At 35.1% G+C, this 25511-nt stretch overlaps 1 protein-coding gene across 1 annotated transcript in view; it reads right to left on the reverse strand.

Moving 5' to 3' along the window:
- Window positions 1-25511, reverse strand: part of NEGR1 (neuronal growth regulator 1) — an 897928-nt gene that overhangs the window by 265944 nt on the left and 606473 nt on the right. The window contains exon 4 of the mRNA XM_068538018.1: window positions 19422-19553. Coding sequence (XP_068394119.1) covers window positions 19422-19553 — 132 coding nt within the window. The remainder of the gene's footprint in view (window positions 1-19421; window positions 19554-25511) is intronic.

Genomic DNA, 25511 nt, shown 5'->3' on the forward strand with positions numbered 1-25511 from the left:
TTAAAATTATTTTTACTCCTCTTTTAATTTTCCTTGAATTGCTTTAACAAATCTTTATCCATTCTTTAAGTTAAAGTTTTTATGTTACTTTGCTTTAGATTTGTCTTATATAGCAATATACCATTGATTATTATTGGATTGGCCAAAAAGTGCCTTTGGTTTTTAAGTAAAAATAAAAGACACATTTTACATTTTCACCAAGAACTTTATTGAACAAGGTATTCACCCTTTTGTTCCACTGTCTTCTGCCATTTTTCAGGCAACTTCTTAATCCCATTTTCCCAAAACTTTTTATCTTTTTGAGCAAAGAACTGTTCCAGGTGCCTTTTACAGTCTTCCAGGGAATTGAAAATTTTTCCATTAAGAGAATTTTGTAAAGACGGAAATAAATGGAAATCCGAAGGTGCAACGTCTGGTGAATACAGAGGATGAATCAGAACTTCCCAGCCAAGCTGTAACAGTTTTTGCCTGGTCATCAAAGAAATATGCGGTCTTGTGTTATCCTGATGGAAGATTATGCGTTTTCTGTTGAGTAATTCTGGGTGCTGTCTGTTGAGTGCTGCTTTCAGTTGGTCTAACTGGGAGCAGTACTTGTCGGAATTAATCATTTGGTTTTCCGGAAGGAGTTCATAATAGAAGATTCCCTTCCAATCCCACCAAATACACATCACCTTCTTTGGATGAAGACTGGCCTTTGGTGTTGTTGGTGGTGTTTCATTTCACTTGCCCCATGATCTCTTCCATTCCATATTATTGTACAGTGTCCACTTTTCATTGCCCATCACAATTTGTTTTAAAAATGTTACGTTTAAGTAGAGAATCGCATGCAGAAATGCGGTCAAGAAGTTTTTTTTTCGCTTAACTTACATGGAACCCAAACATCAAAGTGATTAACATAACCAAGCTGGTGCAAATGGTTTTCAACACTTGATTTGGATATTTTGAGTATGTCAGCTATCTCCTGTGTAGTATAACATTGATTGTTCTCAATTAATGTCTCGATTTGATCGCTATCAACTTCAACTGGTCTACCCGACCATGGAAAATTGTCCAGCAAGAAATCTCCATCACGAAAGTTCACAAACCACTTTTGACACGTTTGATCAGTCACAGCACCTTCTCCATACACTGCACAAATCTTTTTTTGCATTTCGGTTGTGTTTTTACCTTTCGTGAAATAATAAAGCATAATATGCCAAGAATGTTGCTTTTTTTCTTCCATCTTTAATATTAAAATGGCTACATAAAAATTCACCAATTTTGATAAGTCTTTTTTTATATGCATGCTGATATGATGGCTGTCACATACAATCTAACAAAATTGTTTCAAATGAAGTTAAAGACAACTAAGTGCTACTGAAGCCAGCTTACAGAAAAAAATGAACGAACCTTTTGGCCAACCCAATATATTAGCACATAATAAACAGTAGTGTTTTAAAATACAAACCGACTATTATTTTCCTTTTAAGAGCACCATTAGTCATATTAGTTATTTTAACTGATGTTCTCAATTGGCTTTCTCTTTTTTGTGTGTGAGTTCAAGTGTTCATGCTTCATGGCTTTCCCTTCTCATTTTACTATATGTGGAAGAGATTTGCATTCATACTTCCTGCATATATTTTTATTGGGGTTTACTTTTCTCCTTTAACAATATTACTTATGTTTCTTGGATTATCAAAATTCAATAATTAAATTATTTTATTTTCTTTGATATATGAAAGATAACATTTAGCATGCTCTTTCTGTGTGTCCTCCTGCCGCCCCAATCATTCTGCTCTCCATTCTTCCATTCACCTCAATGTCTCTGTCAATGCTTGTCAGTTGAAGAGTATAATCTGAGCTTTCATACCCTGACCTTTTGCATTCAATTTATTTACATTATATAGATTTAAATGCAAAACGTTTTTGAAGGAATTTATGAAATCTTGTTTATACCAATTGTTTGGAATTACATCTGAATTTAGCTAGTTTCAAAGACTATTGTCAGTACTTTGATTCTATTGTTTTTCTATTATTTAAACTATTAATGTTAATCTGGCAATTGTAAGCTAGACAGGCCTGTGGGGGGCATATTTGCTGAGATCTTGCATAGCAATAATCCCTTCCTGTTGTTATCAGACATTAATGATTGGTTCTTACATCACAACATACATCCCCCCAAATTCTATAAGCATTGTTCTATTACCAGTTGTTATTTAGTACTGTAGAGGAGAAAGTTGAGGAGAGTTAAAAAATTTTTTTAACTTCTCTGTAGGAATGAATTTTTTAAGACCAAATTATTTTATATTTCATATGATTGAAAAAGACTTTTAACAGGATATATCTAGGTTTGTGGGCTATATAGATATGCATTCTCAGTGCTTCTTTCAATTCTTAAAACTTTTCTTCAATTATTTCTTTGACTATTGCTTCTTTAGATGTTCTTGTTTCTTCTTAGAAACACATATAATTGTTAACTTAAATAGAAACTCAGAGTCCTCCAAATCATTCATTTTCCCTTTCATAGTTTTCATTTCTTTGTCATTTTCATCTGTATTCCAGAAAACATTCTTTTTTAGTTTACTACTGATGCAGCCATTCCTAAACAATATATTGTTTAGATTATTTTTGAACTTTATATCAACAATCTCATGCTACATGTATTTTCTGCTTATTTTTTAACTTAATATTAAATTTTTGAGACACATTGAGACTGATTCCTGTAGATACAATATATTTATTTTTACTTCTGTATAGATGTTTATTATATACCCTATTTAGTGTTGATGAACATTTGGGTTGTTTTTAGTTTTGTTGCTACTATAAAGAATCCTCTACAAACATTCTTGTACATATTTTCTGGTTCATATGTACACATATGCAGGGAACATACCTCAGAGAGAAACTGCCAGGCTGCAGGGTATGCACACGCTCAACATTACCAGGTGATATAAAATTGCTTCCCAAAGTTATTATTTCAATTTACATTTTCCTCAAGAATACCTGAGATTTCTTTTAGCACTACACTGTCACAAAACATGATATTTTAAGATTTACATTGTTGCTAATATGTTTATGTGAAATGATAAATTGATTATGATTTTAATTTGTATTATTTCCATTTTTAAAAAAATGAGCTTGGACATCTTTTTATATCTTTATGATCCACTAGACTTCCTTCTGCTGTGAAATGCCTATCATGTGTCTTTTCATATTATGAGATTTCTTGGTTCTTTTTTAATAGATGTTCTTTATATTTTCTGTATATTTAATTTTTGTTGGCTTTATGTATTTCAAAACCTTCCTCAGTTTGTGACTTTTCTTCTTGCTGTCTTTCATAAAAAAAGTGTTAATTTTAATGTGATATAATATATGTCATTGTCTTTATAGTTTTCCTTTTCCTATTTAGTTTAAGGACACTGTCCCTACCAAGGGTCAGAAAACTAGTCTCTTATGTTGTCTTTTAGAGGTTTTTCATGATTTACCTTTCACAATTACATCCTCAATTTATCTGGAATTGATTTTATGTTGTGAGGTAGAGTTTCATTTCCTTTTGTTTTTTACTTATGAAAACTAATTGTTCCCAAACCATTTATTAATGGTTTATTTTTTCCCTACTGATCTACAATATCTTCTCTTTGATATATCAGAATCCTATATATTCATGGATCTGTTTGGGGGCTCCCTGTTCTGCCATAGTTATATATTTGTCTATTGTGGCATTAATATCTCACTTTAAACTTATCATATAGTTATAATACATTTTAACACCTGGTAGGGTATATTGCCCACCTGATGTTTTTTTCCTTAGATGTTTCTTATACTATCAATATAAATTTTAGAAATAGCTTGTCAAATTTCATGAAAACAACAAGTTTAATTTTTTATTTGAATTCTAATGAGTCTGTATTTTGTTTTAAGAGTGACAGCATCTCTAAATATCCCTGGGTATGCTATACCTCTCCATTTAATTAGGTCTTCTTTAATGTATTTAAATAATACATTGTATATATATATATATATCCATATATGTGTTTGTGTATATATATTTATATCCTCAATACATTTATATTTTGTTGATATTCTAAACATTATTTTTCTTAATTGGACTTGCTTTTTTTTTGCTGATTTATAGTAATACAATTTAATTTGGTATATTGATTTTTATATCTATTAATCATGACAAACTCTTATTTATTCTATTTATCTGTAAATTCTTCTGGGTTTTGTACATAGACAATCACATCATCTTGGAATAATGGCAGTTTTAGTTCTTTTTTTCAAATAATTTTACCTCTAATTTTTTCTTGATCTTGTTGTCCTGGCTTGGCTAGGAAAAGTAATGAAAGGAGTCATCCTTGTCTTAGCTGATTTTAAAGGGAATGTATTTACATTTCTTCCATGTGTATGATACTTGCTGTAGCTTTTTTTTTTTAATTTATTTATTTTATTTTTGGGTGTGTTGGGTCTTCGTTTCTGTGCGAGGGCTTTCTCTAGTTGCGGCAAGCGGGGGCCACTCTTCATCGTGGTGCGCGGGCCTCTCACTATCACGGCCTCTCGTTGCAGAGCACAGGCTCAGTAGTTGTGGCTCACGGGCCTAGTTGCTCCGCAGCATGTGGGATCTTCCCAGACCAGGGCTCGAACCCGTGTCCCCTGCATTAGCAGGCAGACTCTCAACCACTGCGCCACCAGGGAAGCCCTGCTGTAGCTTTTTATTGATGTCTTTTGTTAGCTAAATATATTTCTAGTTTGCTAAGAGGTTATTTTTTTTAATTGTTCAATTTGGGTAGCATCACATTCTTTTATCATACTTTAATTCTCTTTTTATTTCTTTGAAACATATTAATATTTTGTTCATATTCTATTTGGGGTATTTCTAATATTTGTATTACTTATGTCTTATAGTTTGTTTTTCTGCTGGTGGCTTGCTTTCTCATTTGTGCACTGTATTTTTGACTGAGAACTCATTTTACTTAAACACTCCTTATGGAAAATTTTTGAGGTCTGTGTTTAAAATGTGTTCTACAGAGGGCATTAGTTTCTCTTCTGTCAGACACCTAAGGGGTCAGTCACCCTAGAACCACTTTAAAATAAAATTTCTACTTAGCATGTCTTAGACTTTACAGGGAATGTGAATCCAGTCCCAAATCTATCAATAGATGAGTGAACCTTTGATTGGGAATTCTCGGAGAATAATTTTCTTTCCTATAACTCCTGTCCCTTGCCCCATACCCTGTATCAAGATGGGCACAGGCATAGCACAGTGAGCTTTTCTGTTTGTTTGTGTTCTGTTTCACCCCTGAGTGTGTTACCCTTTCATTGCCTCACGTTTATGGAAGGGCGGGGGGCATCGTTATGAGTTTCTGTGCCAAAAAAGACCCAGCTTTTGTGTCAAGTCTCTTAAGATTGGCAAGTTAAAACCAGATTCCACACCTCCAGGGAGCAGCTGGTCAGGGCTCCTTGCCTGATGGAATAGCATTTTGTGATACTTTCAGGCTTCCAATTTGTGTTTCTTATATTGACACAAGCTTTGCCATGCTGAAAAAGACATATTTTCATGTTCTATATAGTTTCTAGCAATTTCAGATGTTCAATACTGGGAGGGGTTTTTCTCCACATCTAGTATAGTTGATGGTAGGAAATAACAGGTCACCAGCTTTCTCTGCATCACAATTGGTCATTTTTATAGGGCACCTTATTGGTTTTTTCCTTCTCCTTTCATCTCAGCCTATTTCCTATGCTTTGTGATATCATTTTTGTGGAGGAAATGCCTTCTTGTTTCATATAAAGTATGTTTAATAAGTTTTTGAACATTTTCTCCCTTTTGCTATAGCCAATCATTTAAATAACATACTCATCTTCAAGTTTTTTAAAGTGTACTCTTTTTTTTCTTATTCCAGTGCATATTTGTGTATTTACTTAAGTTCCCCGCCACACCGCATTTCTTACTGTGTGGAGTTCTGATTTGAACTGATGCTTCCCAGCACACAGGTATGTAGTTTGTAAATACCCTATTCACTGTCTCCCTGGTTGGATGCATTTTTTAAGCCAAAGTGTAGAGCATGACCATGGTCACAGCTATTCTCCCCTGTCCTGTGTCTAGCAGGATGAATCAAATACAATTTACAGGATCAACTTGAGTTCCTCTCCTACCTCTTGTTCCTGATATTATAATACTTGGAACCAATGGAAAGCTACAATCCCCAACATGGTCTGGTTTTAGTACTCTTCTCTTCTTTCTCTTCCTACATACAAAGTTTTAAATTCTGAAAACATACCCCATAAAATGCAATGGGCCAGTGGATAAAGGTTGGGTGAGAGCAAGGGAATAATATTCTGACTGCCTTCATAACTGCAACCATATACAGAGAGGAGGCTGTCCAGTTTTGTCTTTGGTACAAGTCTGGAAGTTTCTAAGCCAAGAAGCAGAAGCTCAGGGAGAAAAATTAAGTTCTCTGTTTTCTTTCAGGAAGGCTGGGCTGTTTCTTCCATGAGGCTAAGTGAGGTATAGCATTGGTTTTTTGTTTGTTTTTTGTGTTCTAACTCCATGAGTTTTTTACTTTGTAGAAATGCCTTCTGAATACTGGCTTTGGGTTAGTATTAAGTTTTGGAGGTTTTCCAGCTGTTGTTCCATTTTCTATGTCGCCAAGTCACATTTTGTCAGGAAAGTTCATATCAGAGGTTGATGGCCAGACGCTATTTTGAATCCAGTTGTATTTTTTTAGCAAAATCATATGAAGCCTCAAAGGCATGATATTCATAGATTTTTTTTTTTTTTTTTTTACCATGACTCACAAAATTTGCAAATATAAATTCAGTAGGCTATGCTTCATCTTGGAGGAAGAAGAGATCCATTATCTCCTTACTCTTCTCAGGAATCTTTTAACCATTGCTTCTGGCTAGATTTTTAAAGAAAGATATGAGGCAAGAAAGTCTAATCTATACAGAAGACTTGAGCCCATAACTTTGATTATACTAGTCAGAAGAGGCTCAGCTATGGTAACAAATAGACCCAAACATGCAATGAGTCGATGAAAAGGAAGGTTATTTCTCATTCACCTAATAGTTCATAATGTTTCAGATCAATGAAAGGTTAGGAGTGAAGTGAGGTAATGAGGTAGGGGTATTCTTCGGCATAAAATCACTCAGTGGCTCAAGATAATGATAGCTTTGTTTTCTTCAACGTGTAGCTTTCCAGATCACCATGGGGGGTTACTATTCCAACTAGCCAGGAAGAGTAACAAGCATGGAACTGAGCATGGGAAACTTTATAGGCCAAGCCTGGAAGTGGCCCATGTCATTTCTGCTCACATTTCATTCACTGGAACTCAGTCACAGGGCCAAAAGTAACCCTTAAACAGGTTAGTCACTGTAGTCCAAGTGGGGAGAGGTGGGGGCTGAGAGTGGGGTAGGTGTTCTAGAAGTAGATAAAAATAGGTTTTGATAAACAACTTGAAATTTCTACCACATTGGATTATCTAGAAAATTCTATCAGGACACTAGATTCTTAGAGTTATGCAACTTGACTCCTAAAAATCCATAGATTATCAGATTCATCTCTTTCCTGTTGGGTTGTGCAGAACAGCTCATGCGACGCTTTAGCAAAGACTACATCTGCATGTGAATTGCGCTGAGCTTCAAAGTCCTTTCAACACTCACAGAGAAAAATAGAACGGTTTGCAAAACCAATATGCTCACAAATGTGAAACAGCGTTAACAAATGTAGCATTTGCGAACTTCAGCTAATTGCTGATACACCTCCTCCATCCTGACATGTCAATGTACACTAGTTGGTTGAAGCAAATGTGGAAACACTCTCAACATCTGTTCTAGGCTACAGAATGCTGATATGTTTGGACTAGGTCAAAGTATGATTTATAGAAGAAAAAAATTAGTATGAATTAAGCTAATATGTCTCACTATATTATTTAAAAACCTAGAAATATTATCCAAATCCCTAACTCTAACTCTGAAACAACTGGGGAGTGGGCATAAGATATAAATTACCACCAAACTACTTTTAAGTTTTTGATAAACTGGATGAAGTATGACCTCATGGCAATAAGAGCAGAGTAGTGAATCTTAAGCCTGTAATATACAGAGAGTGTTCTAAATAGAACTTTATCATCTTTCATTTTACCTATGAAAACTGTAACTGTTTATTGCCCCCAGCACAGTGGGCATTTTTTGGGGGGAAGTTGTTTTTATTTTGGGGAGGGTTACACTGCTGTTACCTTTACTGTGTAGAGCAAGCAGGTAGGTTGCTGAGACTTCATTACATTCACTACTAAACAAAATCTCTTATTTCAGACAATGTATGAACAAACCTATTTTGAATGCAGCATCATTCCCAAGGATTATTTATTGTGATTGTTTTACCTATTCACTGGAATCCTAATTCTCTCGGTTCTTCACTTTATTTCAGTGACAGCCATTCTGACAGGCAGCACCTGTGTATATTCTCGTTATTCAAACCTTTTCCTCATTACCCACAGTGATCCTGTCTCCTTACCCTTCAGACTAGGCTATCTTTCTCAAAGACTCTGAAGTTTACAGAGTTTACTGAAAATAATTAAATCTTATTTTGATTTACATGGAGGCAGGCTGGTATAATGAAATAGCCTCAGACCTAGAATCAGGATTTCAGGATTCCATTTTGAGTGTTTCTGTGAACTCTGTGATCTGATTTCAAAAGCTATCTAAGCATACATCCGTAACACGAAGGAACTTGGGTTATCTTACAATACTATCAATTTTCAAATTCCATGTGTGCTTATATTATATTTATTTATTTATTCAACCTACAGACATGTATCACCAGGCAATATGTTAGGTGCTGAAATTAAAATAATATGTACTGGGCTTCCCTGGTCGCGTAGTGGTTAAGAAACTGCCTGCCAATGCAGGGGACACGGGTTCGAGCCCTGGTCCGGGAAGATCCCACATGCCACGGAGCAGCTAAGCCCGTGCGCCGCAACTACTGAACCTGCTCTCTAGAGCCCGCGAGCTACAACTACTGAAGCCCACACGCCTAGAGCCTGTGCTCTAAAACAGCCGCCGCAATGAGAAGCCTGCACACCGCAACGAAGGGTAGCCCCCGCTTGCCGCAACCAGAGAAAAGCCTGCACACAGCAACGAAGACCCAACACAGCCAAAAGAAGAAAAAATATAATACTAATATGCACTAAACCTTTTTATGCCTTAACTTATAGTTAAATGCTCAGTCCCCACTTAATAGTTGAAGAAACTGACACACACAAAGCTTAATAATTTGAGCAAGCTTGCATAGTACTAAGTGGCAGAGCTAGAATTCAAAGCCTAGGTGACCAGCTGCAGAGCCTGTCCTCATAACTATGTGCATACTGCCTCAAGCACAAAAGTTCATAAGAGTTGTCCCCTTCTTCAGAGAGCTCACAGGCCACAAAGGAAGGTTGACATGTAAACAAAAAGGGCAATGTGATGCGTGCTATATATCAATACTATTACTCAACAATGTAGGTTATTTGCTTTGTGCTAGTCGCTCTGTTGTTTTACGTATATTATGACACAATTCTCAGAAGAAATCTTCAAGGTAGGTATAATTCTCTCCAGTTTTTGTTTTTGTTTTTGTTTTTTTTAATGTAAGAAAACTGAGCCTGTGAGAGGTTAACTAATTTTCCCAGTACTCCATAGTTAACAAGTGACTGAGCTGGGATTAGAAATCATGTTTGTCTGATTTCAAATCCTGTTTTTGTTACCCTCTGTCACATTCCACTGCATAAACAGCAACCTTACTTTGAAATTCTCTGAAATTTATTTCTCCATTGTTGTACCTACTCTTTCCATGAAATGACAATTTTAAAGTTAAAAAATATAGTTTGCCCAAATTTGCCAACAGTGCATGAGAGAACAAAATTATCATCCTTAGTAACTTCTCAAAGAATTCACAAACCAAAAGAATAAGATTATTTAGAATCATTTGACACTAAAGCCAAACAGTTGCTTTAAACCTTTGCTTCCTGTCTGCCTGCAGTTGAACCCACACTGTCCCTAAAAAACTTAGATAGTTGTATCAGAGAAACACATCAGAATCTCAGAATGAGGGAATACCATAGACATGATTACCTCATTTTACAAATGAGGCAATTAATACTAAGAAGTTTAACTTCTTTGTCCAATGTTGTATAATAGGTTCAGTAACTGAATTAAAAATAGAATTCAGATCTTCAGCCTTTCTGTCTTACACTCATTATGCTGTAATCTCTAAACATACATGTTTACTATAATCACCTAGTAAATTTTCAAATATTTATTCATTTACTTATAAGTAAATATAATAAAGACTGAATAATTCAGTATATTTGGGGAGTGGTTATTCAGGAATCTGTATATTTTAAATATTTCCAAGATGGCAAGAAAATTCATTGCTAATTCCCATTATATAAATGTTTTTTTAAATTTTGGTTTAGTATTTTTATACATTTGGGTAGAAATAAGAGGAAAGGAAAGGGAAGAAACAAACAGAGAAAAAGATAATGAGAAAAATGTAGCAATGGGCTACTGATGGTGAGAAAGAAAGAGGAAATGCATACAAAAATGAAGGAAGGAAAGAGGGAAGATGGGGGAAGCAAGCTCTAAAGTACAAAGGAAGTTTCCCAACAGTTTGGCCCCTTTTTCCAAATTTACCTACTCTAACTCTTCTACATATTGCCTTTGTTTATACTATTTCTACCATATATTTCCCCTAATCTTCACTCCCTTCAAACACACACATACACTTACACAAAACACACACATATGTGCAAGAGCAAACATGAGAATACTTGACTATTCTTGTGAAGTTCAATCATGATGATATGGAAAAGACCCAAGAAGATTAATTCTGTGTTGCTCTCAAGTGTTCCATTAAAAAGAATTCAATTCCATAAATTATCTTGCTTGATATACATGCTCACTGAGGAAATTTGCTAATAAAGTTGGACTTAAATAAATACGGGTTTATAAGCTGTATGTTTGTTTCAACTTCCAGGATCAGTTTGAAGAATATATTCAGAAGGAGGCACCTTGAAGTATTCAGAGTTTGACCCTTGGGCAGCTTACTAGAGCATGGATCTAGATGAGAACACCATCACAGAAGCAAAAGCACACACAAAAGTGTGTGACAAATATATTTGTTATTTCTTTCCTGACTTTACCACTTTTCTTCAGTTTGGCGTGGAATTATTTTCAACCTAAAGCATTTTCACTCTGTTAGAAATTGCTTTCTTACTGCTAATTGATGGTCAATCTCTATTATATCTATTACTTAACATATATCTTTTTTTTTTTGAAGAAATAAATGCCAATCTAGGAAGAACAAGACAAACAAAACAAACACAGACTGTCATCTAGCAAGAAGTCTTGCTCATGTACTAAAGCAAGAAAATTGTTTCATCTTTTACTTTTAGAAAAAAATAGGAATAATGAAAATATGCACATTTGGTTACTGCAGATACATTTTGACTTCCTATGAACAAAAGGGTCAAAGATCACTCATAGATCCTTAACACTAAAACTCCTCTCAACACCTCGATAAAAGTATGAGAGAAAACATTTAAGTTAAACTGGGTAACAGACTCATTAAGTAAAAATAGCCTTGGCACCCTAGTCATTAACTGAAGTGTAAGTCTTAGATTTAAAACAAAGGGCCAATTATGTTTCCCTCAATAGAAGAAATCATGTATTCCTTAACTGCATGTTTAATAACATAGTTTTGCTTCAACTAAGGAATTATATAAACCATAGAATTAAATCTGAACTTTTTATACCATGAAAGTCCTAAGGTGAAAAGAAAAGGTTTAATTTGTAGATATTTATGTTGTTCTATTGAGTAGAAATGTTTTATTTAAAAATGTTTTCTGGGTGATTATCCATACGTTTCTAATATTCAGTGCTCAATATCCATAAGGATTTTCCTTCAAATTTCTTAGTTCCTCATGTCTCTTTTAGCTGTAGTTGTTTTCAATAGTGTCATTTTAATTTTTTCCTTTGCCCTTGCAATGACAAAACAGAAAACTTCCAAGTACAATCCATGGATGTAGGAAAGAAAAATATTTAAATACATTTCTTTAATATTCAGATGTGTCTCTGAATAGTTTTATCATCTCAAAGTTATTCTTCTTTGATTGTGAAGCACTGGATCTATGTCTGCCTATGAAAATTCATGAACTCCCATTGAGTCTGGCCCTGCCTTCCTCTACACTACCCATCCTCCTTTCTGTTTCCCTTTTTGGTCTCCTCCAGCTCACCGCAGCCTGACAGATCCAGCAGTGCCTTGTCCCTTAATTCCTATGGGGTTAAGCAAATGCTGCTGCTATTGCCACGGAGGCCTCACTCCTTTATTTCTTTTTTTTTTTTTAGTATCTATCAAATTCAACTTTATCCTTCAGACACCATCAGGGCCAAGGCCTCTTGGAAGCTTTCACTGATACCCCAAGGTGTCTTTATAATAGCCTTGCATAGCACCTTATGATTGGTTTATCAAAGTACTTGCCACACTTTACTACAACTTCATGGTTCTTTTTTTTTTTTTTAATTTTTGAATTTTATTTATTTTTTTATGCAGCAGGTTCTTATTAGTCATCAATTTTATACACATCAGTGTATACATGTCAATCCCAATCACCCAATTCATCACACCACCATCCCCATCCCCCCAAGGCTTTCCCCCCTTGGTGTCCATATATTTGTTCTCTACATCTGTGTCTCAACTTCTGCCCTGTAAACCGGTTCATCTGTACCATTTTTCTAGGTTCCACATACATGTGTTAATATACGATATTTGTTTTTCTCTTTCTGACTTACTTCACTCTGTATGACAGTCTCTAGATCCATCCACGTCTCAACAAATGACTCAATTTTGTTCCTTTTTATGGCTGAGTAATATTCCATTGTATACATGTACCACAACTTCTTTATTCGTCTGTTGATGGGCATTTAGGTTGCTTCCATGACCTGGCTATTGTAAATAGCGCTGTAATGAACATTGGAGTGCATGTGTCTTTTTGAATTATGGTTTTCTCTGGGTATATGCCCAGTAGTGGGATTGCTGGATCATATGGTAATTCTATTTTTAGTTTTTTAAGGAACTTCCATACTGTTCTCCATAGTGGCTGTATCAATTTACATTCCCACCAACAGTGCAAGAGGGTTCTCCACACCCTCTCCAGCATTTGTTGTTTGTAGATTTTCTGATGGTGTCCATTCTAACTGGTGTGAGGTGATACCTCATTGTAGTTTTGATTTGCATTTCTCTAATAATTAGTGATGTTGAGCAGCTTTTCATGTGCTTCTTGGCCATCTGTATGTCTTCTTTGGAGAAATGTCTATTTAGATCTTCTGCTCATTTTTGGATTGGGTTGTTTGTTTCTTTAATATTGAGCTGCACGAGCTACTTATATATTTTGGAGATTAATCCTTTGTCCGTTGATTCGCTTGCAAATATTTTCTCCCATTCTGAGGGTTGTCTTTTCGTCTTGTTTATGGTTTCCTTAGCTGTGCAAAAGCTTCTAAGTTTCATTAAGTCCCATTTGTTTATTTTTGTTTTTATTTCCATTACTCTAGCAGGTGGGTCTAAAAGGATCTTGCTGTGATTTATGTCATAGAGTGTTCTGCCTATGTTTTCCTCTTTTGTCTTTCTCTTCTCTTAGATGTTGAACTCCTTGAAGACTGGTATCTCTGGCCCTAAGACCTCGATAGTATCATAGTAAGCAATAAGTAAATAGGTAAATAAATACATATATAAATGTAGATTTACTGAAGTAAATCTTCATTATTACATGTGAACTAGTACTTCATTTAGAAGAAAAACAATATGTGGTTTTTAATGTCCTGAGTTGTTCCAGGTAAGTGTTAATTAGCTTATCAAGAAATTTAAAAACAGGAGAGTAGCTTATATTATAAGCAGTATAAAAAGATGAGGAGAACGGAAAGTAAAGGTAGGGGCACAAAATGGAACCAGAAGTGAAAGCGTAGGTGATAATTGTGAATTCAAATAACTCTCATTTTTCTTCTGGTCCTATGGTAGTATCTTTGTCCAATTCCAACTCCGAATGCTGAGCTTTTCTCTTTATTTAAGGTGATATCTACTTGTCATCTGCAATTTCTTCTAGTCTTAAGTCTGATGTGTCTGCCTAACTTGCGCAACGTTTTGGAGAAAACTTTATGAATAGCCTAAGAAAACTGGTCCCTTCCCTAGAATCTTCTTCCTCCTCTTACCTCTCCCTGGTGGCCCCTCATTTCAGGCTTTGATACAATTGTAATAAGTTATACTAATTGGTACATTCTATTCCACATGTTTGGAGCTAGTTATATTGGAAGATAAAAGTGTACATTTGCATAAATGAATATGTATCAGATGCAAAATAATGTACAAATATGTGCCTGTGATTTACTGGGTAAAATCTTAGTTCACAGTGCACTCAAAAATATCTTTACTGTTTGACCATAGGAAGAAGTACTCAATCTATTTTACTGGAAATTGTGTGTGCAAAATAATTTCTGATACCAAATACAATGAATGATCTTACTGACATGAGCGAAAACTGAAATAATATCTAGACCTCTTTTTACCTTAATCTAGTTGACTCTATATTTTTTTTCTGGTTAATTAATACTTTCCTTTATTCATGTCTTTTCGCCCTTGAAAATCAGGGACGTTATGAAATATTTTAATCTCATCGAACTTCAATTTTCTTATCTGTAAAAAAAAAAGGAATTAATGCTTCCTCCTTCTGGGTGAAAGCACTATATAAATGGCAGGTTATCTTTATTGAATCCACCTGAAAATTTTGGTTAAAAAAATGGTATCGGAAATAAGTTAGTCAACATACCATTTACTTATTGTTCTGGGAGAAAAAAATATATAATTGTGGAACAAACCTAATTACCTCTTTCCTGTTTTGCCTAGTAGAGTAATGCACTTGGTGAATGCTAATCTTTTAAATAATTCATCTGACAACTATTTTTTGAGTGCCTCCTATAAACCTGGTGCTGCTCTATGTGACGGGAACACATCATTGTACAAAGGAAAGGAAAACCCCTTAAGACATAGAGCTTACATTCTAGAGTAAATATGTGCAGAGAGAGATGTATATTTTTTCAATTGCCAACAGTGGGCCAGTCACTGTGATAGGTGCTATATGTATATCATCTCACGTAATCCTTACCCAAACGCTGAAAATTATCTATTATTGCCCCAAATTTACAGAATTGGAAATTGAGACTCAGAGAGGTAAAGTGGTTTCCCAAGGTCTCAAAGTCCAGTAAATTATAGAACAAGAGTTCAAATAAGTTACACCTGACTATAAGGCCTGCATTTCTAAAAGAGTTACTCTTAACTGGAAAAGTACATATAAATAGAGTGGAGAAAAACAACCTGTCACAAGATCAGAGAATCCTGCCCCTTTTACCAGCAACATTCATTTTGAAGCGTGAGGTCTTGCAGGCTTTCCTGATTTCTAAATCTGGGATTCTGCTTCCCTATAGAGATCTTTGTTATTTGATTAGTCTATGATACCATCTACATTTTCCAGATCCTAGATTTGGCTTCCATGAATCAACTTTACTGATTTTTTAGACCCTGGTCTCTCTTTTCCTGTTTTTCCCAGTTTAATTGAACCCATGGGCTTTCTGGACATTCATTTTTCCACTTTTTAATTAACAATAAAAATTATGGGACTAATGTCTTCTAGGCTGCTTCCAGGGATGGAATACAAATGCAAATAAGACAGAGAATCTATCCAACTCTAATCCACTAGCTCCCTCTGGCTTAGCTAACCAACTGGTTCAAATTTTTTTCTCTCATGTTATGTGTGTGTATGTGTATTACTTTCTCAAGGTCTGTTTATGATAACTGTCATGATTCCTTTTCATTTTTTAGTTTGTTTTTCAATTTGTTAAGAAATATATATACATACTTACATATGTAATATATATGTAAGTATATATACACATACATATGTAAAAATGTGTAATATATATGTAAGTATGTAATATATTTCTTGTCCGTGTTTGGGCTTTGACAAACTAAAGTTTGTTCAGTAGGTTTTGGCTAATTTCCTTTGGGAAATCAGTAAAATCCATGGATAGTGCTTCTAAAGGGGTAAATTCACAAAATTAATACTTTCCAAATTTCCTCATAACCAGGAACATACACACTTACACTCACACACCTATGCTACTTAGCTATCACTGGTATACGTGTGATAAAATTATTCCAAACTAAGGCAAATTTTAGGTCTTGACCAGAAGTCTGAACAAACTTACATAAAATATTGATTCAAGAGATGTAAATTTAATTGATCAATAAGTATTCAATATAATTCTTCATGGCACATTTAAGAAAATGTGAGCTATCAAAGGTATAATTTGAGAAGCAGCAGAAAACAACATTGAATGTTTAAAACCATTTTAAAAATCCTGTTGAGTCCATTTTCTTAATATATATTTTTTTAAAATTTATTTATTTATTTTTGGCTGTGTTGGGTCTTCGTTTCTGTGCGAGGGCTTTCTCTAGTTGCGGCAAGCAGCGGCCACTCTTCATCGCGGAGCGCGGGCCTCTCACTATTGCGGCCTCTCTTGTTGCGGAGCACAGGCTCCAGACGCGCAGGCTCAGTAGTTGTGGCTCACGGGCCTAGCTGCTCCGCGGCATGTGGGATCTTCCCAGACCAGGGCTCGAACCCGTGTCCCCTGCATTGGCAGGCAGATTCTCAACCACTGTGCCACCAGGGAAGCCCCCATTTTCTTAATATTTTTAATACTGTGTTGGCGCCAATATTTCCACTTATGACTGTACTTTAACTGAAATTAGTTCTTAAAAAACACAGTCTGTATCATGACTATAATAAACACGTCCTTAACCTTTTTTTTTTTTACTTTCCCTTTTTTCCTTCCGGTTTTCCTTCTTAAGTTAAAGTTGGTTAACAACGTTTTCTTTTCTACCGATTTTTAGGTGTCTAAAACCCTGCAAAAGCCACTGAAGCACCCTTTTCAACTGATGGAATGTTTCTAGGCTCCGCTTCAAACTTTCCTGCTTCCATTTTGTGTTGGAAGACAATTCTCCACGGGTCTCTTGTGTTTCTGCACATCTTGTGAGCAGAGGCACTGACAGCTTTTGTTCCTGACAATCCTTTCAAGGAAGTTTGTATAGAGAACAGTCTTGGAAGATAGAACAGGTAGTTCTCTCCGTGGAGCAAAGGGCAGGTTTGTTTACAGTCCAGTATAATAAAGATAATTTCTCCCCCTGTGGCAAAGGGCAGGTTTGCTTGCTGTCATTACACACAAAAAAACTCGAGTTTCTAAGCTCAGGGAGCCTCAGCTATGACACAAACCCACTGTGTGTATAGGCGTCACCTAGCCCTCATCATATCACCCTGTAGTAATTAGGGCTTGGGGAACGGATGTAAGACAATACTCTGGCTACTGCTATCACTATGAGTAATAAACTGCCCCTTGTCTCTGTCTTCTGCCAGCAACCATGAAATTGTGGCAGATCCTTCATTGTTCTTGACATCTGTTTCCTTAATTTCTGTCCTTCTGCTTTATATATGGATTATTTTCTCCACACAAATCCTTTAGATGACGACTCATTGGTTGGTGTGTCTTTCTTTCAATTCAATTTCTCTCCAAATTTCTGCATCCTTACTTGGCCTTTATCAGTCTAAAGTACTCACTTGTCCAGGAAAAAAAAGAGAATCAGATTACATAATAAGTGACAATGAACTAAAGTCAGAGAGATAAAAATGATAGAAAAGAAAGTGTGAATGCAAAAAAAAGTGTGGATTATACATGGAGCATAGGCCCATGAAAATCCATATGGCAGCTTGTGTTCAATTGTATCCCCATTGGAGATATGAGTTTAGAGATATGTTGTTTCTGGGGGCTTGAAAGTAGGCTGCATTGCCAGGCTGGGTGTCTTGCTTGTTTGACAGATTGACTGTACCTTTTCTTTTCTTAGTGCTCACTGCTAAAAATATTACTTCCCTTGTACTCCTATTTCTCAACTCTTTTCCCAACCCTCCAACAATAAAATCTGTAGACTCATATTCAGATAAGCATGGTTAGTTATAAAATAATCAGGGATTTTTATTTGCTTATTAACTCTAATTTCAGAGAGTTCCAGAGGGATGAGCAGTAACCCTCTGCAAAAGGAGTCCTGAGATTCAATGGGAACTTATCATAAATGCATAATTCCAGGCCGTATACCTCAAGGATTTTGATTTAGTAGGGCTGGTGGGGCACAGAAAATTTCCATTTCTAGTAAGCTTCTTGGGTGCTCTGCGGAAGTTTGTCTCAGAATATTATATGAGAAACTCTGCTCCAGAAACTGCCTCCTTCTGGCTATGTATGCACATTTGCTCAGAGTCAACCCCAAGTATATAGCTTAGTCACTGACAAATGTTAGTTGGTGGCAGTGATTTGCCCTGGCAGACACTCAACTGCCTAGAGTGTTTTGATAGTCATTTTTTGACCCATGAAACTGAGATTCACATTACTATGAAAAAACTGCTTAGTTTTAGCATTGGGGGATATATTTGGAAAATTCTCCTTCTGATCTATGGTACAATACAATGTACTCATTATTAGCAATGGCCATATATAGAAAGATGTATAAATGTGAGGAAAACACATTGGAAGCTATAGTTTGAAAACACTTTTGGTAAAATACTATTATCCCCAAAATATTCTATTTGAATAAGTTAAACAATGTGAAAATTTTTGAGAGAAAGACTAAAAAGGATTGTTTTTGAAAAGTAAAGACTATCGCAGTCATTGCTGTTGGGATCATAAGATATAAGATATTAATGAAAAAATGACTTTCATCACTGTTTTGAAATATATTTAGAGAAAAGGTATAACATAATGACACTGATGGTTCTGCAGGTATCTCTTAATATTCTAATTTCCTACTAATGACGTTCATCGGAAAATTACTTCTTTGTTTTCTCATTATTGTCCAAACTAAATAGAATTAAATACCCACATAATAGGAATATCACAGTAACAGCTTTTCTCTTTAAGTACAGAATAGCAGACTTCATGTCCATCAAATCTGATTGGGAATTCCACACTTAAATTTAGTCAGAATACACTCCAGGTGAAACCCAAGAGAATGAAGATAACACCATGAGTATAGGATGCTTTAGAGATAAGGATATCACAGTTTAGAATGCCAGGGACTAGGATGATACCGGAAACACTGCCATCTAAACATTAAACTGAATTATTGTGGAATTACTTGGGGCAATTGATGTTACATAAAACAGTTTGATCAATATTCTAACATGTAAACATTTTCACTGCCAATAGGCAGTGTTTATCAATAGACCACCTCTTAAAAAATAGCAACATATGTTTCAGACAGTATTTTTCAGGTGTTTTATCTTTTCTTTGAAATTATATTGATAAAAGGTTATGGGACTTACAGTTTACGACAATTTTCACTTTTTTCACATCTGGAAATGACACATCATTTTCTGCACTGCATTCATATTCTCCAGCCTGGTCCCTTGTAATTCCATAAATGTCCAAATATTGTCCATTTTCAAATGGTTTTGCTACGTGAAAAAAAAAAGTACAGCATGTTTAATTGTAGCTGCTTGAGGCTTCATTCAAGAAAACAACGATGGTGTGTCTTCCTATTAGGTATTGCTGACAAAATAATTCCAAATGTAACTGGGGAATTATTAAACCTTTTGTTCTCTTATATTCAGAGGTAAAGTCAGAGAAAAAAGCAGAAACTGAACAAGGGATACTATAACAACTGTTTCCCCAGAACAGGATATACATGTGTTCTTTTTAATTGATTGTGGTCTCCTAACCTCCTCACACATCAAATCAAGCTCTGCACATTTCTGTAATTGAGTTCAACAACCTCCTAGCAGTGTAGATGAAATTCACTAATATGACTTGGTACATATTGACTTTTATACAGTGTAAGCTAGCAACTTGACACTTAACCTAACTAAATGCTACTTTTCTTTTGGGGAAATCTCACACTCATTCTCAAAGTTTCAAGCTAGATGGCTTGATAAAAGTATGGAGATATATTAAACCATTGCTATATTTCAGTTTCCATACTTATTAAGGTTCCTAAGGGAGGTATACTATACACACTATATATAACCCACCTAATAAACCTCAGGAAAAAACTTTATGATTCTCAAACTAAGAGTTAAGTGGCTGTAAAAACAAATTAAATTACTTTTATTTTTTAATATTCCAGGGAAAACATTCTATTTGACTAAAAGTGACAGATTAAAAATACAGAGACATAATCATGGATAAAAGAATATTCCCAAGTGAATGGGATTTGAAAAGAAGACTCCTTTCTGAAATAACGGAATTTTTATTTATTTGAAAGTAGAGAATCATCGGGCAGGAGGTTCCTGATTATTAGAGATACTGCAGAGGAAGAATGGGCCTATGTGAATTTCAGGAGGAGGGATTTCATATATAATATCTATGTTAAAATTTTTTTTCCTTTGGGTTCCCTTGTCTGGGTATATCAGTTGCTGCATTGTTGCCCTCCAGGTAACTATGACTTTGCTAACTGAAATCTGCAGTGTTTAGAATATAGATGATTAAGTCATTTCTCTGGCTAATCACAATTTGTAGATAGAGGAGAGTTATACTTCTGAGATGATAGTTGGCTGATATGCTATTGTAGGTATACAGAGGTAAGCTCACAAAAGCAGCAGCTGTCTTCAAATTCATGCTCTTAAAATCTGATTTTATAATCATTTTCTTTGCTCAACTTGGTGTCTTTATCTGACTCCAAACACTAATATAATGTTAAATTTTAATGTTCCCTTCTATTTCTCTTATTTTTCATTCTTACAATGAAGATCATCTAGGCCTAAATGTGTCTGTAAAAAACCACTGAAATATAGGGAGGACAAAATCTTTATTCATATCTAAGAATTTTTAAAATATAACTTGAATTATAAAGGGGGATATTAAACAGAAATTAAAGTATGGGGAAAATTGATCTACTATATCAGAATTAAACAATCTCATTGGGCAGTATAAAATGAAGCCAATCACAAGTGAAAAGGTATAATATTGTGAAAATTTGTAAAAACAAAATTTATAAGGGTCTAACTTATTTTCAATATTAAAATGTTACATGTAAATTCCCATTTTTGTGAAATGACATAATTTTAAGAAGTGTTACCCCCCAAATGCATGTTTTTGATAAATAAATCATTAAATATGGTGTGTATTAGTGTATGTCGTTGTTTAAAGAAAGAAACACATTAGATTTGAAATAATAGATTTCAGAAATATAAAAAGAAGCAAGCATTTTTTTCTCTCTTAAATGGTTAAATAGCAGACTTTGTAAGACTGACAACAACAAGAAGCTGTGTGACAAAACATCACCAATATCAAAACCACTACCTCATTCAACTCGAGAGCACCATTTACATCTATTGAATATTTGTTCCTAGAGTTCACCGCACAATCTATGCACCCAGATTCAGGGATCCTTCTCCAACCCCACCAGAGAACAATGCCTTTATTTATAAACCAGAATTATCAATAGATGTCTATGCATTGCACAAATCAATACCTATAGAGCCAGTGAATGAATGGGTGATATTACCAACACTAGCTACTGATAATAAGACACTAATATAAAGAAACATAAATGCATGGTCAACATCTTAATTTTCCCCACTGGATTCCTGATACTTTAAGCCATTCCCTTAATTCCATTCACCATGCATCAGCTCTTCCCAAAGGTGTGCTCTAAGTATTCTCTTATTTTTACACAACTGTAGTTCTGTTTCCATCCTGAACGCATCTTGCTCTTTTCTCAGTCTAATCTTACCACGCTTGAATTTCAGATTTGAAACTTGGAGTTGCTTTGCCTAGAATTTATACCCTGGAGTGTCCTGGCTGTCTGTGATTTGTTTGGTTGCTTCTTTGGCTTTTGTTATCCTCAGTTTTCCTGAGTAGTAATTCTTTACCTTAGTTTTAGACCCAAGGAAACCAATCTTGTCCTTAGACACTTGTCAGGGTCTCTCTCTATTTCCATCACTCCCCTAGTAAGGGAAGAGGATTTGTGCATCGTACACTGAAATGCAAAGAGTAACATTTCAGTTCATGCAATCTAACTCAACTTATCCCCCAAAAACAGAGAGGAAAGACCAAGGCTAAAGGGATATAGGGAGCTAGTGACTCGGCATCAGCACCACTGCCAAGACTTTACAGTGTTTATGAGGGTTATGTACTATCCTAGGGTACTCCTTATAAATCTAGAAGATGTATAAAAATTGTGTAATATTTTGTAGGGTACCAATTATAAATGTTGGTGAAACATAAGCATTGTGACTTGGCAGCCTTCTTCTGGTCACAGGTTTTACCATTCTCCATGCACTCAACAACAATTTCTGTTTTGTTTATCTGCATCCCTAGCTCTAGCATAGTACTTGAAACAGTATATACTTGGTAAATATTATTGAATAAATTAAAAATACATTGATTAAGGCATTAATAAAGTCCCGTTAGGATAGTGCACGAAGAATCTAAACACTTATATTTGAAGAAGTTGCCACATCTCTTTCAGAATCGAGAGGAAGGGAAAGAACTTTAAAGAATTGTCATCCTTGCTGACGTCTTGTAATGATAAGTGATGGCAGTGGTGAGAACAGACTCTGGTACAGCTATCACAGATCCTTTTTATGATTGTAAAGACTAACAAAAACTTCAAATACAATTTTGAAGAAAAAGCAATAAGAACTTCCTGTAATCTAAACAATAGTTTTCTTTTGTGCTTAGTCTCTTCCAGACATGGATAGACTCGTCTCAAAAAAAATGGAGAACTGGAGAAATTCCACAGGCTTCCAATGATGCCACTATTATCAACATCTTCAAAAGAAAGGCTGAAAACCAGGATGCAGCTATGCTTTATAATATCTCTCTTATACTGATTTCTGGTAAGAATCTGGCAGGAAAGAGTTCTGTATTGGCCACTAAATAATATCTAGATCTGGCTTTATGGTTTGGTAAATCATGTGAAAATTGTTAGTAACAACATTATATTTCTACAAAGTGCTAATATGTTTGAGAAAAACTTTTGACAAAATAAATCTCTCTTCCCTTAATTTCTAGTACATTATCCTTCACTAATTTTCCTCTCACCTCTCTGGTTATTTCTTTTCACTTTTTCAAAACCCTTCACATCTTCACATCTCCCAAATATTGCTTCTGTCCTATGACCTCTTTTTTCCTCATTCAGTACACTTTTCATGATTCAAGGGATTTGTTCATTCATTTTCATTTCACTATTATCTATATATTGATAAGCATCTGATTGATCTATTTATCTATATCCTGAATCTTGTTTATCTATATCCTGAATCTTGTAACATTTATTTAGCTGGACATCTCCACTTGGATGTCTCACAGGCATCTCAGAATCAAAACACCAAAACCAAACTTACTTTTCCTGCTATACCTGAAACTCCTGCCGAGTTCCAATCTCAGTGAGTACTCTGATTATCACCTAGTTGCTCAAGCCACAAATCTTAGCTTAACTTTGACAGCACATTTTGTCTTAGTCCATAAACCATCAGTCACTGTGTCTTGTCAATTTTACCTCCTAAGTAATTCTCAAACCCCTTCTAGGAGCCTCTGTGTCTCAGTTACTGATCTCTGAATGCACATACTCGGATGATGTGCCAATGACTACATATTGCTTTGCAGAGTCATTTCAATCATTTCCCAAAACCCTTGCTCAGAAACAGTCATCCCATTTTTCAAGGCTGCCCTGCAAGAATATATTTTATTAGGTTCTCATAGCCATTTATTACTAAATAGTACTCTGCAAATGAATTTTAAAATACCCTTTGAATGATTCACTTACATTTATGACTGTAATTATTTCCTGTCAGCTTGCTATCCACCAGCATATTTAGTATCATGCAAGTATCTCCTCTATGCATTTTCCCATATTGAGTGGTGAGGGATGTGGGTTCTAGAACTAGCCTATATGGCTTCAAATGGCAGCTCTGCCATTTACAAGCTCTGTGACCTGATACAAGGTATTTGACCAATAGTTTACTCATCTGTGATGTGTGAGGATAATAACAGAACCTGCCTCATACGTATGGTCGTTGTGAGGATTAAGTGGGTTAATGCAAGCAAAGTGCTTAGAACACTGTGTGACACATCATAGGAAATATATATATGTTGTTATTACAATGCACAGGATTAGGCATGCCAGGAAGGTTCAGATAAATATTGTTTCTGTGGTGAGAGGTTACTGTATTCAAGGATTGAGGCTTCTGTCTTAATATGCTATTCAATGGAAATTGAAGTGAAAATAAATAAGTCGCTGAGAGGTGTTAATAGCAATGACCAGTTAAGTTCTCATATCACTGTAAGAGATCAGTAAATATATCTCTCTTGTAGATCTGTAGATGGAACTGAAGGTTGATCTCATGTTGGAGTCACTTTCTCTCTGCCTGAATTCCCAAGGACAATTTAACCTTAATTCACTTCTTTCCTTTCTTAACAAAACAAAACAAGAAAGCCTGCACTAATGTTATATGGCATACACATGCTTGTTATTAATAATTTTTCCCTTTTATTGCTTATTGAAGTATATTTGACATATAATATTATATTAGTTTCACGTATATAACATAGTGATTCAGTATTTATATACATTATACATTGGTCACCAGAATAAGTCTAGTATCCACACATCACCATACAAAATTATTTCAGTATTATTGACTATATTCCTTAAACTGTATATTACATCCCCATGACTTATTTATTTTATAACTAGAAGTTTGTACCTCTTAATCCACTTCACCTATTTTATTCAATCTCCCACCCTCCTCTCCTCTGTTGACCACCAGTTTTTTCTCTGTATCTATGAGCCTGTTTCTGTTTTGTTTCGTTTGTTCATTTTTGATTTTTAGATTCCACAAATAAGTAAAATAATATACTTGTCTTTCTCTGCCTGACTTATTTCACTTAGCATAATATCCTCTAGATTTATCCATGTTGTCACAAATGGAAAGATTTCACTCTTTTTTATAGATAGTAATATTTCATTGTATATATACCACATCTTCTTTATCCATTCATCTGTCAAACATTCCCCTATTAATGGACACTTAGGTTGCTTCCAAACCTTTATTATTGGTAAATAATGCTGTAATGGACATTAGAATGCAAGTATCTTTTTGAATTAAAGTTTTTGTTTTCCTCATATTAATATCCAGAAGTGGAACTGCTGGATGATATGGTAGTTCTAGTTTTAATTTTTTGAGGAATCTCTATGCTGTTTTTCATAGTGGTGTACCAATTTACATTCCCACCACAGTGCACGAGGGTTCCCTTTTCTCCTCATCTTCACCAACACTTGTTGTTTCTTGTCTTTTTGATGATAGCCTTTCTGGCAGGTGTGAGGTACTATCTCACACAGAAATCTTACATGTGTTTCCTTGTCTTTACCGAGGACTAGGCTGTACATACATAGCAAGAAATCTCAAAAA

The sequence above is a fragment of the Eschrichtius robustus genome, chromosome 3 (genome assembly GCF_028021215.1).
Source record: "Eschrichtius robustus isolate mEscRob2 chromosome 3, mEscRob2.pri, whole genome shotgun sequence".
NCBI classification, from domain to species: Eukaryota; Metazoa; Chordata; class Mammalia; order Artiodactyla; family Eschrichtiidae; genus Eschrichtius; species Eschrichtius robustus.